Source organism: Clinocottus analis, unplaced genomic scaffold, assembly GCF_023055335.1.
Source record: "Clinocottus analis isolate CAN_PGR_092001 unplaced genomic scaffold, fCliAna1.0.p SCAF_11, whole genome shotgun sequence".
Lineage (NCBI taxonomy): Eukaryota > Metazoa > Chordata > Actinopteri > Perciformes > Cottidae > Clinocottus > Clinocottus analis.
In genome coordinates, this window is record NW_027175832.1 from 20,817,388 (window position 1) to 20,835,614 (window position 18,227).

The 18,227-nt window shown below is 42.4% G+C and overlaps 1 protein-coding gene across 1 annotated transcript; it reads right to left on the bottom strand.

The window, feature by feature from the left end:
- Positions 1-2,524: 2,524 nt before the first annotated feature.
- On the bottom strand, positions 2,525-16,661 carry oc90 (otoconin 90). Its single transcript, XM_068601226.1, has 19 exons — positions 16,619-16,661; positions 16,376-16,444; positions 15,644-15,818; positions 15,122-15,228; positions 14,271-14,402; positions 12,722-12,880; positions 12,459-12,497; positions 12,195-12,278; positions 11,789-11,965; positions 11,538-11,651; positions 10,931-11,185; positions 10,617-10,856; positions 10,101-10,307; positions 9,874-9,972; positions 9,607-9,778; positions 9,264-9,370; positions 8,601-8,841; positions 2,988-3,158; positions 2,525-2,762 (listed from the first exon to the last, which is right to left on the bottom strand). The coding sequence occupies exons 1-19, from the start codon at positions 16,659-16,661 to the stop codon at positions 2,525-2,527; spliced, it is 2,829 nt and encodes a 942-aa protein (XP_068457327.1).
- Between the last annotated feature and the right edge of the window lie 1,566 nt (positions 16,662-18,227).

Consider the following 18,227-nt stretch of genomic DNA (forward strand, 5'->3'; position numbering starts at 1 on the left):
CGCTTAAATACCGATCGATCAATCGATGTTTGTACGAAACTAAACGGAAGACTTTCGCCTGCGAACACGTTGCATCCGTTTAGTGAAGGCCACGATCCCCCACAATGCTTTGCTTCACCTGGGACACACCGTGTTTGTTGACAGGGAGGCCGACTCCGATGAATCCAACGTGGGAATAATAATAATAATAATAATAATAATAATAATAATAATAAAGATGTTGTTTCCTCTTCTGTGCATATCGGCGCTGCGTGACCGTTGTAGCTTCACATGCGTTAGCTTCACATGCGTTAGCTTCATATGCGTTAGCATCACAGCGCCGTACGTAGAACCATGATCACACAAGCTAACGGCGGCGCGCTAACGCCGGAACACAAACCACCTCAACGAGTCTTTCGTGTCGTCCGCGTCCCGGAATCTGAATTCTTCTCCGAGCCGCCGCAGACCGGCGGTTCGGTTCCAGCAGTTTGGAGAGCGAGAGACTTGCTCATGAACGCGTCTTCACGGCAGCAGATCAATATATTCTCAATATATCATCAATATATTTTTGTACATTGGATGCATCTCGTGCGGATACATTGTTGCCTGGTAGAGATTTAGGAGCTTTTGGTTCGTCCATCATCTTCATCAAGACGAAGACAAAATGCTCATTTTCTTTGTTTTCTTTTCAAATTGACTGTTGTTGTTGTTGTTTACTGTGAAGTCGGCGGTTCAGGGTTTCAATGGGATCGTGCAGTTCTTATCAATCTGGGAGAAATGGTCCCATCGCGAGAATGTTACTTGATTTATTGTTTGTTGTAGAATCCGTGTTGTCTCTTTAAATATGATGAGAAATGAGCGACGACGTCGTCGAAAGATATTTTTTAACAGATGAAGTGAAGTCGATTTATTTTAGCATCTAAATGATTTGTTTTAGTTTTTTTCTTCGGGAAGTCGCCGCTCCGGCTCCAATCGTTCTGCTCACTCCAATGGTTCTACGTTCTAACAGTTAAAGGTCTTCAAGGAACCACGAGAAACGGGACTAGAACCAACAACCTCGTGGAGAGAACTCGTTAAACGAGTTGTTAAAAACAACGTTTTGTGGGTGGAAAGGAAGTCAAGAGAATAGGGTTCTGCGGCTGGTTCTCAACGGAGAACCCTTTATGGTTCCTTATAGAACGTTTTTCTGAACGCTGTCTGAGGGTTCTCACTGGAACCCAACATGAAAGTCTCTCTGGAGGTTCTATCAGGAACCCCTTATGGTCCAAGCGGTTCCTCTAGAACCCACCCAGACGTTCTAACACCTGTCGGAGGAACCGGTTCCTCTGACAGGACGATCCCCGACAGAAGTGAGATTATTCATAATTCATAATTCATCATGACTCTGAATGAAAGTGGAGCTGAAGCGACTTCCTGATCAATAAAGTTTAAATCAGAACTCATCGGCGTGACGTGAGAGCCGCCGCTTTTGATAAAGTTCACTTTGTAGATTTAGATTAGTGTATTTAAAATAATAAAATGCTAATAACCGTCAGAATGAAATATGTTTGCACTTTTGATCACTGTGTACCCGTTACTATAGCAACGAACGACTCGGCACAGTTTGTAGTACGACGCGAACGCCAGAGGTTCCACCCCCAAGGTCACCCCAAGGTCACTCTGTTCCCCCAAGGTCACCCTGTTCCCCCAAGGTCACCCTGTCACCTCAAGCTCACTCTGCCACCCCCAAGGTCACCCTGTCCCCATCCCCCATGTTCAGCCCGAGGAGGCGTGGCGATGCAGGACGAGTGGATCTGAACGCTCGCTCCTGATTGGTGGAGAGAGTTTCAAGATTCTTTTTTTGTTCAGTTTACTGAAATGTGCAGAAAAACAAATGAACAGAAGAACAAAACAGAGGAGCTTCTCGTCGTGTTTGTGGCGCAGTGTGTGTGTGTTCGTGTTTAGAGGGTTGTGACCACTAGGGGGCGCTGAGCTTCTGCTCGTCCAACAGTTCCACTTGTGAAAAACTCCCTTTAATAAAAATAAATTATGTAAAATCATATTGGTGACATTGTTGCTTCATTTCATCCGTAAAATGTTTGATTATTAATAAGAAATCATTGATGAATCTCTTGGTGATCAGTTCCTCCTGAACATCAGGACGCGCTGGAAATCAGAAGCTTTGAGCTCAAGCTGTCGTCAGATTTAAAGATTTGAACCCAAACTACTAAAATAAACGTGTTCAGATCATCTGAGAAGCAACTTCTACATCCGTCCCCTCGTGTGGAACAGCAGAGACTCAGAGCCTCAAAGCTTCAGAGCCTCAAAGCTTCAGAGCCTCGTCACCTCTTCATTGTAAACGTTGATGTTCAGACTCAAATAAAATGTTTCTATCAACTCGTCTTCATCGTCTTCGTCTTTTCCTTTTTTTATTCACAAGTTTTATTTTCATAGAAATTTTGTTTGTGAAGAAATCAAAGTCAACATTTATTTTCTTTATTTTTTCAACGTTTCTTTTAAATTACAACTTTATTCATTCAGGAGAAAAATGAGAATACATTCGCTTTTATTTTCTGTCCTCTTCTTCCTCCTCTTCTTCTTCCTCCTCTTCTTCTTCCTCCTCTTCCCCGGCCGCGGGCCCTTCTGGGCTCAGCCCTGCACTCGGCCTGTGGTTGTGGGGTTGAATCCCGCCGGGTGTCGGATCTCTGCTCTCCTCGCTGGAGGGAGGAAGAGGAGGAAGAGGAGTGGAGCTGCCAGCTGGTCCAGGATGCTTTGACCGCTCTTCGTCCTTCAGGTGTTCATCGCTGCAGAAAGATGTTTAACGAGTGAACCAAACCATGTTATTTATATTATATTAACATATTATTTACAGTGTTCAACACGTCCAGATGCAGCAGATTTGTTCTATTGTTTGATTATGAATTACAGATTAAAATAATCTTTCAGTCAGATTGTAAAGTTTCGCTGGTTGTTTTTTAGCCTCTGAGTCTCTGAAGAAACAACTTGAGGCGACTTCAGACTCTCCTCACCTGTGCTGGTCTGGAGGTGCAGGTGTGTTGGAGGCCTCCTGCTGCGCAGAGTCTCCTCCTGGAGTCTCCTCGCTCTCCTCGCTGGACTGAGGAAGAGGAGGAGGAAGAGGAGTGGAGCTGCCAGCTGGTCCAGGAGGCTTTGACCTCTCTTCGTCCTTCAGGAGTTCATCGCTGCAGAAAGACAGAAATATGTTTGTGTCTCTGAGCTTCAGTTACAGTGTAATAACATGTGCAACAGTGTAATCACATGTGCAACAGTGTAATAACAATGTAATAACAGTGTAATAACAGTGTAATAACATTTCCAACAGTGTAATCACATGTGCAACAGTGTAATAACACTGTAATAACAGTGTAATAACATTTCCAACAGCGTAATCACATGTGCAACAGTGTAATAACAATGTAATAACAGTGTAATAACAATGTAATAACATTTCCAACAGTGTAATCACATGTGCAACAGTGTAATAACACTGTAATAACAATGTAATAACATTTCCAACAGTGTAATCACATGTGCAACAGTGTAATAACACTGTAATAACAATGTAATAACATTTCCAACAGTGTAATCACATGTGCAACAGTGTAATAACACTGTAATAACAATGTAATAACATTTCCAACAGTGTAATCACATGTGCAACAGTGTAATAACAATGTAATAACAGTGTAATAACAGTGTAATAACATTTCCAACAGTGTAATCACATGTGCAACAGTGTAATAACACTGTAATAACAGTGTAATAACAGTGTAATAACATTTCCAACAGCGTAATCACATGTGCAACAGTGTAATAACAATGTAATAACAGTGTAATAACAATGTAATAACATTTCCAACAGTGTAATCACATGTGCAACAGTGTAATAACACTGTAATAACAATGTAATAACATTTCCAACAGTGTAATCACATGTGCAACAGTGTAATAACAATGTAATAACAGTGTAATAACAATGTAATAACATTTCCAACAGTGTAATAACAATGTAATAACACTGTAATAACAGTGTAATAACAATGTAATAACACTGTAATAACAGTGTAATAACAATGTAATAACAGTGTAATAACATTTCCAACAGTGTAATCACATGTGCAACAGTGTAATAACAATGTAATAACACTGTAATAACAGTGTAATAACATTTCCAACAGTGTAATCACATGTGCAACAGTGTAATAACAATGTAATAACAATGTAATAACAGTGTAATAACAATGTAATAACAGTGTAATAACATTTCCAACAGTGTAATCACATGTGCAACAGTGTAATAACACTGTAATAACAGTGTAATAACATTTCCAACAGCGTAATCACATGTGCAACAGTGTAATAACAATGTAATAACAGTGTAATAACAATGTAATAACATTTCCAACAGTGTAATCACATGTGCAACAGTGTAATAACACTGTAATAACAATGTAATAACATTTCCAACAGTGTAATCACATGTGCAACAGTGTAATAACACTGTAATAACAATGTAATAACATTTCCAACAGTGTAATCACATGTGCAACAGTGTAATAACACTGTAATAACAATGTAATAACATTTCCAACAGTGTAATCACATGTGCAACAGTGTAATAACAATGTAATAACAGTGTAATAACAGTGTAATAACATTTCCAACAGTGTAATCACATGTGCAACAGTGTAATAACAATGTAATAACAGTGTAATAACAATGTAATAACATTTCCAACAGTGTAATAACAATGTAATAACACTGTAATAACAGTGTAATAACAATGTAATAACACTGTAATAACAGTGTAATAACAATGTAATAACAGTGTAATAACATTTCCAACAGTGTAATCACATGTGCAACAGTGTAATAACAATGTAATAACACTGTAATAACAGTGTAATAACATTTCCAACAGTGTAATCACATGTGCAACAGTGTAATAACAATGTAATAACAATGTAATAACAGTGTAATAACAATGTAATAACAGTGTAATAACATTTCCAACAGTGTAATCACATGTGCAACAGTGTAATAACACTGTAATAACAATGTAATAACATTTCCAACAGTGTAATCACATGTGCAACAGTGTAATAACAATGTAATAACAGTGTAATAACAATGTAATAACATTTCCAACAGTGTAATAACAATGTAATAACACTGTAATAACAGTGTAATAACAATGTAATAACAGTGTAATAACATTTCCAACAGTGTAATCACATGTGCAACAGTGTAATAACACTGTAATAACAATGTAATAACAGTGTAATAACAATGTAATAACAGTGTAATAACATTTCCAACAGTGTAATCACATGTGCAACAGTGTAATAACACTGTAATAACAATGTAATAACAGTGTAATAACATTTCCAACAGTGTAATCACATGTGCAACAGTGTAATAACAATGTAATAACACTGTAATAACAGTGTAATAACACTGTAATAACAGTGTAATAACATTTCCAACAGTGTAATCACATGTGCAACAGTGTAATAACAATGTAATAACAGTGTAATAACAATGTAATAACAGTGTAATAACATTTCCAACAGTGTAATCACATGTGCAACAGTGTAATAACAATGTAATAACAGTGTAATAACAATGTAATAACAGTGTAATAACAATGTAATAACAGTGTAATAACACTGTAATAACAATGTAATAACAGTGTAATAACATTTCCAACAGTGTAATCACATGTGCAACAGTGTAATAACAATGTAATAACAGTGTAATAACACTGTAATAACATTTCCAACAGTGTAATCACATGTGCAACAGTGTAATAACACTGTAATAACAATGTAATAACAGTGTAATAACATTTCCAACAGTGTAATCACATGTGCAACAGTGTAATAACAATGTAGTAACACTGTAATAACAATGTAATAACAGTGTAATAACATTTCCAACAGTGTAATCACATGTGCAACAGTGTAATAACAATGTAATAACAATGTAATAACAGTGTAATAACATTTCCAACAGTGTAATCACATGTGCAACAGTGTAATAACAATGTGATAACAATGTAATAACAGTGTAATAACATTTCCAACAGTGTAATCAATGTAATAACACTGTAATAACAATGTAATAACAGTGTAATAACAATGTAATAACACTGTAATAACAATGTAATAACACTGTAATAACAATGTAATAACAGTGTAATAACATTTCCAACAGTGTAATCACATGTGCAACAGTGTAATAACAATGTAATAACACTGTAATAACAATGTAATAACAGTGTAATAACAATGTGATAACAATGTAATAACAGTGTAATAACATTTCCAACAGTGTAATCACATGTGCAACAGTGTAATAACAATGTAGTAACACTGTAATAACAATGTAATAACAGTGTAATAACATTTCCAACAGTGTAATCACATGTGCAACAGTGTAATAACAATGTGATAACAATGTAATAACAGTGTAATAACATTTCCAACAGTGTAATCACATGTGCAACAGTGTAATAACAATGTAATAACACTGTAATAACAATGTAATAACAGTGTAATAACAATGTAATAACAGTGTAATAACATTTCCAACAGTGTAATCACATGTGCAACAGTGTAATAACAATGTAATAACACTGTAATAACAATGTAATAACAGTGTAATAACAATGTAATAACAGTGTAATAACATTTCCAACAGTGTAATCACATGTGCAACAGTGTAATAACAATGTAATAACACTGTAATAACAATGTAATAACAGTGTAATAACAATGTAATAACAGTGTAATAACAATGTAATAACACTGTAATAACAATGTAATAACAGTGTAATAACAATGTAATAACAGTGTAATAACATTTCCAACAGTGTAATCACATGTGCAACAGTGTAATAACAATGTAATAACACTGTAATAACAATGTAATAACAGTGTAATAACAATGTAATAACACTGTAATAACAATGTAATAACAGTGTAATAACAATGTAATAACACTGTAATAACAATGTAATAACAGTGTAATAACAATGTAATAACAATGTAATAACAGTGTAATAACAATGTAATAACAGTGTAATAATAATGTAATAACACTGTAATAACAATGTAATAACAATGTGATAACAATGTAATAACAGTGTAATAACATTTCCAACAGTGTAATCACATGTGCAACAGTGTAATAACAATGTAATAACACTGTAATAACAATGTAATAACAGTGTAATAACAATGTAATAACAGTGTAATAACATTTCCAACAGTGTAATCACATGTGCAACAGTGTAATAACAATGTAATAACAGTGTAATAACAATGTAATAACAGTGTAATAACATTTCCAACAGTGTAATCACATGTGCAACAGTGTAATAACAATGTAGTAACACTGTAATAACAATGTAATAACAGTGTAATAACATTTCCAACAGTGTAATCACATGTGCAACAGTGTAATAACAATGTAGTAACACTGTAATAACAATGTAATAACAGTGTAATAACAGTGTAATAACAATGTAATAACAGTGTAATAACATTTCCAACAGTGTAATCACATGTGCAACAGTGTAATAACAATGTAGTAACACTGTAATAACAATGTAATAACAGTGTAATAACATTTCCAACAGTGTAATCACATGTGCAACAGTGTAATAACAATGTGATAACAATGTAATAACAGTGTAATAACATTTCCAACAGTGTAATCACATGTGCAACAGTGTAATAACAATGTAGTAACACTGTAATAACAATGTAATAACAGTGTAATAACAATGTAATAACAGTGTAATAACATTTCCAACAGTGTAATCACATGTGCAACAGTGTAATAACAATGTAGTAACACTGTAATAACAATGTAATAACAGTGTAATAACATTTCCAACAGTGTAATCACATGTGCAACAGTGTAATAACAATGTAATAACAGTGTAATAACAATGTAATAACAGTGTAATAACATTTCCAACAGTGTAATCACATGTGCAACAGTGTAATAACAATGTAGTAACACTGTAATAACAATGTAATAACAGTGTAATAACATTTCCAACAGTGTAATCACATGTGCAACAGTGTAATAACAATGTGATAACAATGTAATAACAGTGTAATAACATTTCCAACAGTGTAATCACATGTGCAACAGTGTAATAACAATGTAATAACACTGTAATAACAATGTAGTAACAGTGTAATAACAATGTAATAACAGTGTAATAACATTTCCAACAGTGTAATCACATGTGCAACAGTGTAATAACAATGTAATAACAGTGTAATAACAATGTAATAACAGTGTAATAACACTGTAACAACATTTCCAACAGTGTAATCACATGTGCAACAGTGTAATAACAATGTAATAACAGTGTAATAACAATGTAATAACAGTGTAATAACACTGTAACAACATTTCCAACAGTGTAATCACATGTGCAACAGTGTAATAACAATGTAATAACAGTGTAATAACATTTCCAACAGTGTAATCACATGTGCAACAGTGTAATAACAGTGTAATAACAATGTAATAACACTGTAATAACATTGTAATAACCGTGTAATAACATGTATAACAGCGTAAGCACATGTATAACAGCTCACCTGTGATGGTCTGGCCGTGGTGCAGGTGTGTTCGGGGTCTTCTGGACCTCCTCGCTCTCTTCGCTGGACTGAGGAGGGGAAAGCTGTGGTTTTGGGGGCCGGCTGGCCCGCCGGCAGGGGGGGGCGGGGCCTCGACACTGCGGCGCCGGCAGGCTGTGGTTGAAACGCGCCGCCGCCAAACACTCAGCTGTCGCTTTGTCACACACACACTGCAGCCGGTCACACACACTGACGCCCTGACCTGAAACACCAACGTGACACATGTTGGTATGCAAATGACGCAATAATGACCTCATTGTGTGATGACACCTTGTTAGAGTTATTCTAGGTAAAATTAAATTCCAGGGAGAAATAAAACTTAATTTCAGAGTTTAAAGATTAGTTTAAATTTGTTTAAAAACAAATAAATAAAAAATCAGAAATTTACAAGAAAAAAAAGGATATTGTCTCAGATCATAAAATCATACATTTACCAGAAAAATATCATTACTCTAATATAATGAAATATAGTCACATTTATACTGTAAAATAAGGACATATAGTCACATGTGTCCTGTAATATGAGGACACAGTCTCTAAACTCAGATTCATAATCAGTAAAGCGAGTCTCTGAGTCTCAGCGTCTTGAGTCTCTGAGTCTCAGCCTCCGTGTCGTGGACTCACACCGCGGCTTCCCGGCCTCGCAGGAGACGTGAGCGCTGAGCTTCCTGCCGGCCCGGCAGCCCATGAGGCCGATCTGCTGCAGGCAGCACCGGTGGAAGAAGCAGCACCTGAGAAAGAGCAGCTCCTCATCATCATCATCGGTCTGACGTCAAAGCTCCATGTGTCTCGTTTCCTTTGCTCCTCACATGCAATACTTTATAAATGCTTAATACGGATAATAGTATTAATAAAACTCATTGCTTTGCAAGATGTATAATCAGCTGAAAGTAAGAAGGGTCGTGTTTCTTGTTTTTTCTGCATAATGAACAGAGTCCATCGTTTCGTTCCTCTGTGGTGCCGCTACCTGTCCATCTGGTCCTGGGGTCGCCCGCCGCCCTCCTGGCCGCAGTAGCACCCGTACATCTCGTACTCGTGCGGGCATCGACCCGTCAGGCAGCGCAGCATCTCCCCCAGCGCCGGCAGCTCCCGCCGGGCTCGCCCGTCAGCGCCGTGCAGGGTGAAGGGCCGACTGCAGTCTTCAGAGGAAACACATGCTTTCACTCAAAAGCCGTCACGAAGTGTAAAGTCACATTTTACAGAAGGAAACCTGGAGGGAGTTCCTCTTCTTCACCTTCGCTGCTCGGCACCGGATCTGTGTCGGTCAACCCGACGGACTCCAGCAGCGACCAGGCGAAGAACGGCACCGTCCTCCTCTGGGCCTCCGGCCGGCCTGCAGCGCAAATATATATATATATATATATATATATATATATATATATATATATATATATATATATATATATATATATATATATTAGGGTGCTTCATTTATTTTTTAAATATAATTGAACTGCAAACCATCTGAGTCTTCCTCCTGCGAGCTGTGTGCTGTCTCCTCTTCCTCCTCTTCTTCTTCCTCTTCCTCAGCCTCGGCCGTCTCCGCTGTGGAGGAGGCGCTGACCTTTAACCTCGGTGTGCCGGAGGGCCCTCGTGCCCCGGGTGTCGTCTGAGAGGCGCTGCTCCGTGAAGTGGGAGGCGAGCTCGTGGATCGTTCTGCTGCCGCTCCTGAAGCCGTGAGAGACGATCATGAATCATGTTGAGTTATTAAATATCCACTCAGTCGTGGAGGGAAATGGAAATAAACGCTCCCACGCAGTAAATATGTACAAAAGAGAGAACGCGGCGGGATAGAAGGACTCCTGCAGAGCAACGCCGTGAGCAACGCCGTGAGCAACGCGATTCTGATCGGTTCTGCAACAGATGCAACGTCTTACAGACGCTGCTGAAGTTTAGTTACTTCTGCTGGCCCGCTGTGTTCCACATGTTCGTTTCATTTTACACATCTCGGTTCCTTCCTGGTGAGGTTCGGCTCACCTTGGCTCAGCGGACGCAGAGCGGCAGCAGTGAGTCGAGAACCCTCGACCCGGGAATCGGGAGTCGCGGTTCCCGTTGGGTCGGTTCCCGTCGGGTCGGTTCCTGCCGGGTCGGTTCCCGTTGGGTCGGTTCCTGCCGGGTCGGTTCCTGCCGGGTCGGTTCCGGGGTGAGAGCGTGTGGTCGGTGTGGTCGGGAGTCTCGGCGTCCCTCTGGGCCTCGTTTCAGGGCCTCTGGAAGAAGCTGCAGTCACAGAGTACTGGATGAGGTTCAACTCAATTTATTTAATATTTTATTTAAGGTACTCATGAACGGACCGCTGTGAGGAGCCGCTGCTTCCTCTCTCGCTGCGTCCTGTCTCGCTGCGTCCTGTCTCGCTGCGTCCTGTCTCGCTGCGTCCTGTCTCGCTGCGTCCTGTCTCGCTGCGTCCTGTCTCGCTGCGTCCTGTCTCGCTGCGTCCTGTCTCGCTGCTTCCTCTCTCGCCGTCCAGCTTCCTGTTCGCTCACCGGCGTCCTCTGAGGGTGAGCTCTGCGCTGTGGTCGTTCTGACAGTGGTCGTTAACAAATCCTCGACTGAGGAAGAGGAAGAAGAGGAAGAGACAGGTGAGGAGAGAAAGAGACAGGTGAGGAAGAGGAAGACTAAAGGGTACAAAGTATTAGTACAAAACAAACATTTAGCAGTTATAAATGTAACTTTCATTGTGTTTGAACTTATTCGCTTCAATATTGTGTTTTTTTTCGTCGGCAGAAGTTTCAAAAGTTTCAAAATTTACATTTTTTTTCCAAAGATCTCCATACTGAGATGTACTAAATCACAGTATTGATAATAATGTCTCTAACATATTCCTGCTGGTTCTCTGCACGTCTTCTGACTTCATTTGAAACTCGATCGTCAAACTTTGTGGAAAGAAAAAATGAAACTCACCGCGCTCGTCTGAGGCTTCATCATCTTTTTCATCTTCATCTTCTTCTTCATCTTCTTCAGATGACCTTTTTTTCGCAGACGGACTAATTTGTGGTTTTGCTGACGCTGAATGAACTGTTGGAGAAATGAGATATAATCAATGATAACGAGATTTTTCCAACAATATTTCAGATCAATGCTCTGCCCTTTCAGTCCGACAGAAACATTTTCTGAGGAGGATTTTGTTATTTTTGTGTTATTATTTCAGTCACCTTCCTCAGAGGACTCCTCCAGACCCGCTGGAGAGGTCTCACTGGGAGTTGTAGTCCTCAGACCGGTTGTAGTTCGATCGGCGCGCGGTGATGACGTCTCTGAGCGTCTCGGAGGTGACAGTTCGCTCGTCTCTGATTGGCTCACAGCTTCTCTCTCCAGGACGAACAGAACCGGATCTGCAACGGAGAACGTGTAAAGTATTTAACAGACTGAAGGGTCGTCCGTCATCACCGCCTCTGATCTCACACGAGCTTTTTATTTGTAGGCAGATCGTCTCGTTCCTGCTGCTAAAATTGTTCTGAAAACGCATCACTTCCTGTTCGAGAGCGAACAGACATTAAGAAAACTTCTTGATTAAGAACTTTCACGTCATCAACGGGGAGACAGACGGCGCCGTCGGCTCACTGATCACTGGAGGATTGTGGGTCGTCCGACGCGTCTTCATCTCTTCCTGCCGCAGCGCTTCTTCCGTCGAGGTCTCGTTCAAACCTGGAAGACGAGCGAGTGAGTCAGCGAGCAGCCGGAGAGCAGCAGCAGGGAACTATTCCTGGTGGCGCTTTCTCTTCTATCTTTGGTCAGCTGCAGCAGAACCAGATCACGAGCAGCTTGGAGAGAAACAACAAGCACACGCTCGCCAGAGAAGTTCTTCAGGAAGTGAGACGCTTTTACCTCCAGAGACGAGACGGGACTCTTCCTCTGCGACGGCTTCTGAAGCGGGAAAAAAGAAATAAAAATCTCTTTCAACACGGACGGCTTCATGCTCCTCAACCACACAGCTCATGACAGCTGCGATTTGAGCTAAATGCTAACATTTGTTAGCATGCAAACTGCAGCTGAGGCCGATGGGAAAGTGATTCACGTGTCCACTACATGAAGACGTTTTCTTCAGTAACTAGTTTCTGCAGCGCGGAGCAGAAGCGCTGCTCTGTTACCTGTTACAACCTCCAGACCCGCGGACCCATTAGAGAGCGTTGTACCTGCAGGCGCCAGCAGGGCGGCCAGGGGGGGCGGGCCGGGGGGCGGGGCCACGAGGTCACCGTCCAAGCCCGCGATGTCACTCCAGTTCCCCCCGGTCATCAGCTGGTCCGTCTCTACAACAACAACAACAACAACAAGAAGAGACACACCGATCAGCTGACGGAGGGTTTTAAGTGAGAAGTTAATTTTCTTAATTATTTCAACTCTTTACAAAAAGTCAATATAGATTCTGAAGCATTATGATAAATAAATCTATATTTTTAATCTAATTTCACTCTCAAATAATTCTCAGACAGTTTCCTGTCTCTAATAATCACGATGATGTTCACATGTCTTCAAACTCATAGTCGTCAGAAGCGATCAGAGGTTTTTCCTCCTGAGGGGAGGACGCGTTGGACAGCTGCAGAACCACAGAGTCGATTCCTGCAGACGACTCATCAGAGCAGCGTTTATGCATGAATCTACTGCACGACATGCAAACTGGACCAGTTTCAATTCATTTGATTTTTTAAAGATTTTCGTGCCTCTGGTGCTGATGTCATCAACAAGAACACGGGGCCGGAGGCGAAAGGCCGACTCTCAGTCTCCCTTCTGTCTGTCTTTTTCTTTTCTCGGTTATCGCGCCCCTGGTTCTCCACATCGCGCCCCTGGTTCTCCACATCGCGCCCCTGGTTCTCCACATCGCGCCCCTGGTTCTCCACATCGCGCCCCTGGTTCTCCACATCCCGCCCCTGGTTCTCCACATCGTTCAGACGGTGAAACACTCAAACAGAGGAAGTGGACTTCACAGGCCTCTTCCTCCGAGTAAACTCCTCTTCCTCCTCCGGCTCCTCTGAGACGAGCGGCGGATCAAAGGAACTCTGTTCCACTCTTGATTGCCTTCTTCTGCTGCAGCGCTGCGTGGGCAGGAAGCTGCAGGATTTAACCCGCAGAGGTCGTCCTGTTTTAATTGGCTGAGAGCTGTGACTCATCCAATCAGTGGCTTTCCGTCCTGACGCACCGTCTGGACGGAGCGCTGACGCCGTGTTGTGGGAGGTCGTCTCCTCTGCAGCTGCCTGACTCGCCGTCATCGGATCGGCTGCTGACGTCACTCACCTGCTTCTGGACGGCTTCAGAACCGAGAGGAAGAGTCTGGAGCCGTTGTTGGTTTTGACCCGAATGAGTTCTTTCCTCTCTTCCGTCCTTCCAGGAGGACGTTCGACCCGGAGCTCAGATTCAGTTTCAATGCACATTTAGAGCCGAGAGGTCGTGAGATTAGAAATGAGGATTTGTTGTAATATTCCTGATTTAAAGTAGAAAGCATCCTGGGAATTATGTTATGTTATATTATATAGAGAGCTGAGATTGTTCTGCAGTTTTCGATGCAACACACGGGTTTATATCTCATATGCAAAGTGTCTTAAAACGTGAATTTAAGAAATCATGTGGAAGGTAGAAAGAGGCCTTGAAGGGTTAACTTCACTGTGCAGGTGACTCCAGGCCGCCCCCCTGTGGTGAAGGTACCTGTCCGGTTGGAGGCGGAGCAGGACGCCTCGGCGAGGCCTCTCAGCGTCGGGTCGTACGAGCTCTGAGCGAAGCAGTCGACGGCCGCCGCGTCGCACTCACACAGCGTCCGCTGACACCGACCAGCAGAACCTCAGAGACCGAGACGAGAGCAGTGAACCACGACAGCAAACACCAGCCGACAGCAAGACACAGGAAAACACGACGCTACGGGCAGCGGCTGCTTAGCTTAGCACAAAGACTAGCAACAGGAAACCCTCAAGGATCGTCGTGTTAAAATGTTTCTGTTAAAACCATTAAAACTACTCTTTTATTCAGTCGCCAAAATTAGCATCCCAATTATTTATAATAGTTAGGTTAGCGAGGGTAGCATGTCTTTTTTATTTTTATTTTTATGTTTTTTTATTTATATTTGTCATTTTTTCACTTTTTAAAAATTTTTAATATATTTTTTTACTTTTTATATTTTCTTTCTGTCATTACTATTCTTTATTTTTTTGTATTTTTAATTTTCTTTTTTTAAATATATTTTATGTAGCTAGGTACTTAGTGTTGTCATGCTAACATTAAAAATATTAAAACAGTCAACGCTGAGTTGTCAAACCGTCGTCCACTCGTCATATTCAGTTTCTGGTTTTAACTTCTGTGTTTAGATTGTTGAAAAAAGGGAATTGTAAAAACAACAAATGTGTTGTTTTATGGGCCAGTCTTGTAGCTACCGCTAAGCTAGCTGAGATGTCCCCTCTACAGACTCCAGACTGACGTTCTCCTGGAGTTCTCCAGGAGTTCTCCAGGAGTTCTCCAGGAGAACGTCAGAGCTCGCGTCCCGTCCACCAGGCCGGACGTCTTACCACAGCTGGCGTTAGCGGCCGAGCAGGAGAGGTTGCTGGGCAGCGGCGGCGGCTCCTGCCTGCAGGGGGCAGCGTTCAGGTAGCACATCCTGTGAGCCTCACAGCAGCTGCAGCAAAGAAGAAACTCTTTGTTTGAATACGCTTCACACGTTCTGGACTGTGTTGATCGTTGCAGATTTCAATGCTTCAGGTCTTAATCTTAATTAATACATTTGCAATATTAGTCTGTGGGTTGTTGTTACAGCACCGAACAATACTTTGTAAAAAACTCGGGAACTCTTGAGGACCTTCTGGTCCACCTTGTTTAGACTCATGCTGGATGTTTTTTGCAAAGAAACTGACCAAATCCATCCACTAAACACAGGTGATGTGCTTCATTCAGGCTTCCTACGAGGACTCAACCAGGGAAGAGGTCTAGTTTCCATCTGGAGAGGAAGAGCCTGCAAGTCAACTCAGGACTCTGACACTCAGCTGACGTGCGGCCTGAGGGTTCAGGGTTAAAGGTCAGCAGGCCTCACTCACATGTCCAGAGCATCCAGAGGGTCTCCAGAGGGCTCGCGTCTGCAGGAGCAGCCGTAGTCCTCCAGGTCTCGAGGACAAAGACCCGTCACGCAGCGCAGCTGCAGGACGAACGTCAGCAGCGCCGGAAAGTTGTCAAAGACGGAGTTGAGCCAAGTGAAGCGCTGGCCGAGGCAATCTGCAGGGGGCGGGGCATGTAGAGGGGGCGGGGCATGTAGAGGGGGGCGGGGCATGCAGAGGGGGCGGGGCATGTAGAGGGCTTAACCTTCATTTGATCAGCTGCAAACTATAAAACATAAATGTGTGATGGAAAGTGTTTGAGCTGCATCATCACTTTGAACCCTGAACATGAACTATGAACATGAACCTAAACATAAACCTGAACCTTAAACCTGAACCTAAACTCTGATCCTCTTCCCTCATTAGAGCTCAACAGGTAAAGAGGATGAAGACAAAATAATAGATTCTATTTCAATATGTTCAATATGTATATGAGCTGTCAGATGAGCACAGAGTTGAGATGTGTTCATGAACACATCTCAACTCTGTGTTCATGAACACATCTCAACTGATGTGTTCATGAACACATCAGTTGAGATGTGTTCATGAACACATCTCAACAGCTCTGACCTTTCCGCCTCGCAGGAAGCGCCGCGTGACTCTGCTGTTGAACCCGTGAACCGACGGCGTGACGAGCCCGTTCTCATTAATTGGTACTTCATGTTTCATCCTCACCGGTCATGTGATCCGGGCTCCGGTCGCCGGCCTCCGGGTCCGGGCAGAAGATGGAGCCGGCGGACAGCGCTGACGAGTCATCGTTAGAATGATTTTAATAACATTTAACACATCGGTGAACAACGATAGAGCGATTACACAAAACACGTGAAAACTCAGAGAGAGAAGTCTCTGCTCACGAGCTCAAAGGAAGCTGAAGCTCAAAGGAAGCAGAAGCTGAAGCTGGAGCCGCGTTTCACTCACCGCCTGAAGCAGCAGACACCAGGAACAGCAGAACCAGGAACATGACTCACACCTGCAGCCAGAGGGAGGAGCTGATGAGCACCAAGGTGCAAGAGGCGGGACCAATCTAACAGGAAGTCAGAGGATCTTTCCCCACATTAAATATTTTTTACAATTCCGAAGTAAAATATGTTTTTAGTCACATTTGACTCAGCGATCGGTCCAACAAGTGACCTCCTCTGACCTTGGAAAAAGGAAAAGAACGCTTGATGTTGGTTCCCTGCAGCACCAGGAGGGGCAGCACTGAGCTCACTTCTCCTTACAGATCCTGTACATCAAGAGGTCTGAATGTTTTCCACGTGGTCATCATCATCATTACAAGAGGTGATGTCATCACGGTGGACCAGCAGCGCCTCCTTCATTGTTCATGTCACAGCGACCTGGATTCACCCCACATCTCCACGAAGGAGCCTCTTCCTCTCAGCTGATCGCAGACAGACGACACCGACGACCTTCAGCAGCTCTAACGGCTTCACGCCGCTCGGATCATTACTGTTATTCAGGCCGAGCGCCACCCACTCAGAGCGCCACCAGAGCGCCACCAGAGCGCCACCAGAGCGCCACCAGGACTGCTGCTGCCGATGCAGCTCGAGGTCAGCTGTCTCCTTCATGCAGATTTATTGATCTCATCTTTAATATCACATCAAAGCTGCAGCGATTCACTGGAAGTTATTACAGACACGAGATGTCGCTCACACCACCAGAGCTAAACGCCTCTGGTTGTATAGAAGTCTATGCTTCATGTGTTAAAGCTGCATTCTCTCTCCTGACCACCAGGGGGCGACTCCTCTGGTTGTATAGAAGTCTATGCTTCATGTGTTAAAGCTGCATTCTCTCCCCTGACCACCAGGGGACGACTCCTCTGGTTGTATAGAAGTCTATGCTTCATGTGTTAAAGCTGCATTCTCTCCCCTGACCACCAGGGGACGACTCCTCTGGTTGTATAGAAGTACATGTTTGCATTCTAGCGACATAAATAAGTTAAGTAAGTTATGAGTTATTTAAAAAAAGAAAGGCAACTATAAAACCTCTTTAAAGACTAGAGTTTAGTTGAGTTGCATTAATTAAATATATTTGAGCCGAAGACTGAACTGTGACACCGGACACAAAGTTGACGTTATGAAGGCCTCAGAGTTCTTCGTGCTCGTCCCATCAGGTGTTTGTGTCCACCTGCTGGACGAACGTCTTCAGCTCTGCTTCTTCTCTTCTGCGCTGAACGCTGCTGTGTTGACCAGCTGGTCTCTAGCGAGCTGCTCCTGCTGCAAGAAGCCAGAAGAGGCTGAAGACCTGTGTCCACTTCCCTTCAGTCAGACACTCGTCAACCAAAAGCACACGAGCGTCATCAGGACTCAGCCAGATGACCAGCAGAGCAGAGCGAGCGGTGAAGGAAGCGTACCGTGTGTTTGGCGGCGGCGGCTGCAGACGTGGTGTTCTCCTGGTTGAATGAAGACGAGCGTTCAACCCGACTCAGCACTCGAGCAGCAGAGCAGCCGGACGTGGTCTCAGTGCTTTTCTTAACCTCGGTTTCCCCAAAAGAATAAAGTCTCGGCTGCCGCTGGATGTTTATCGG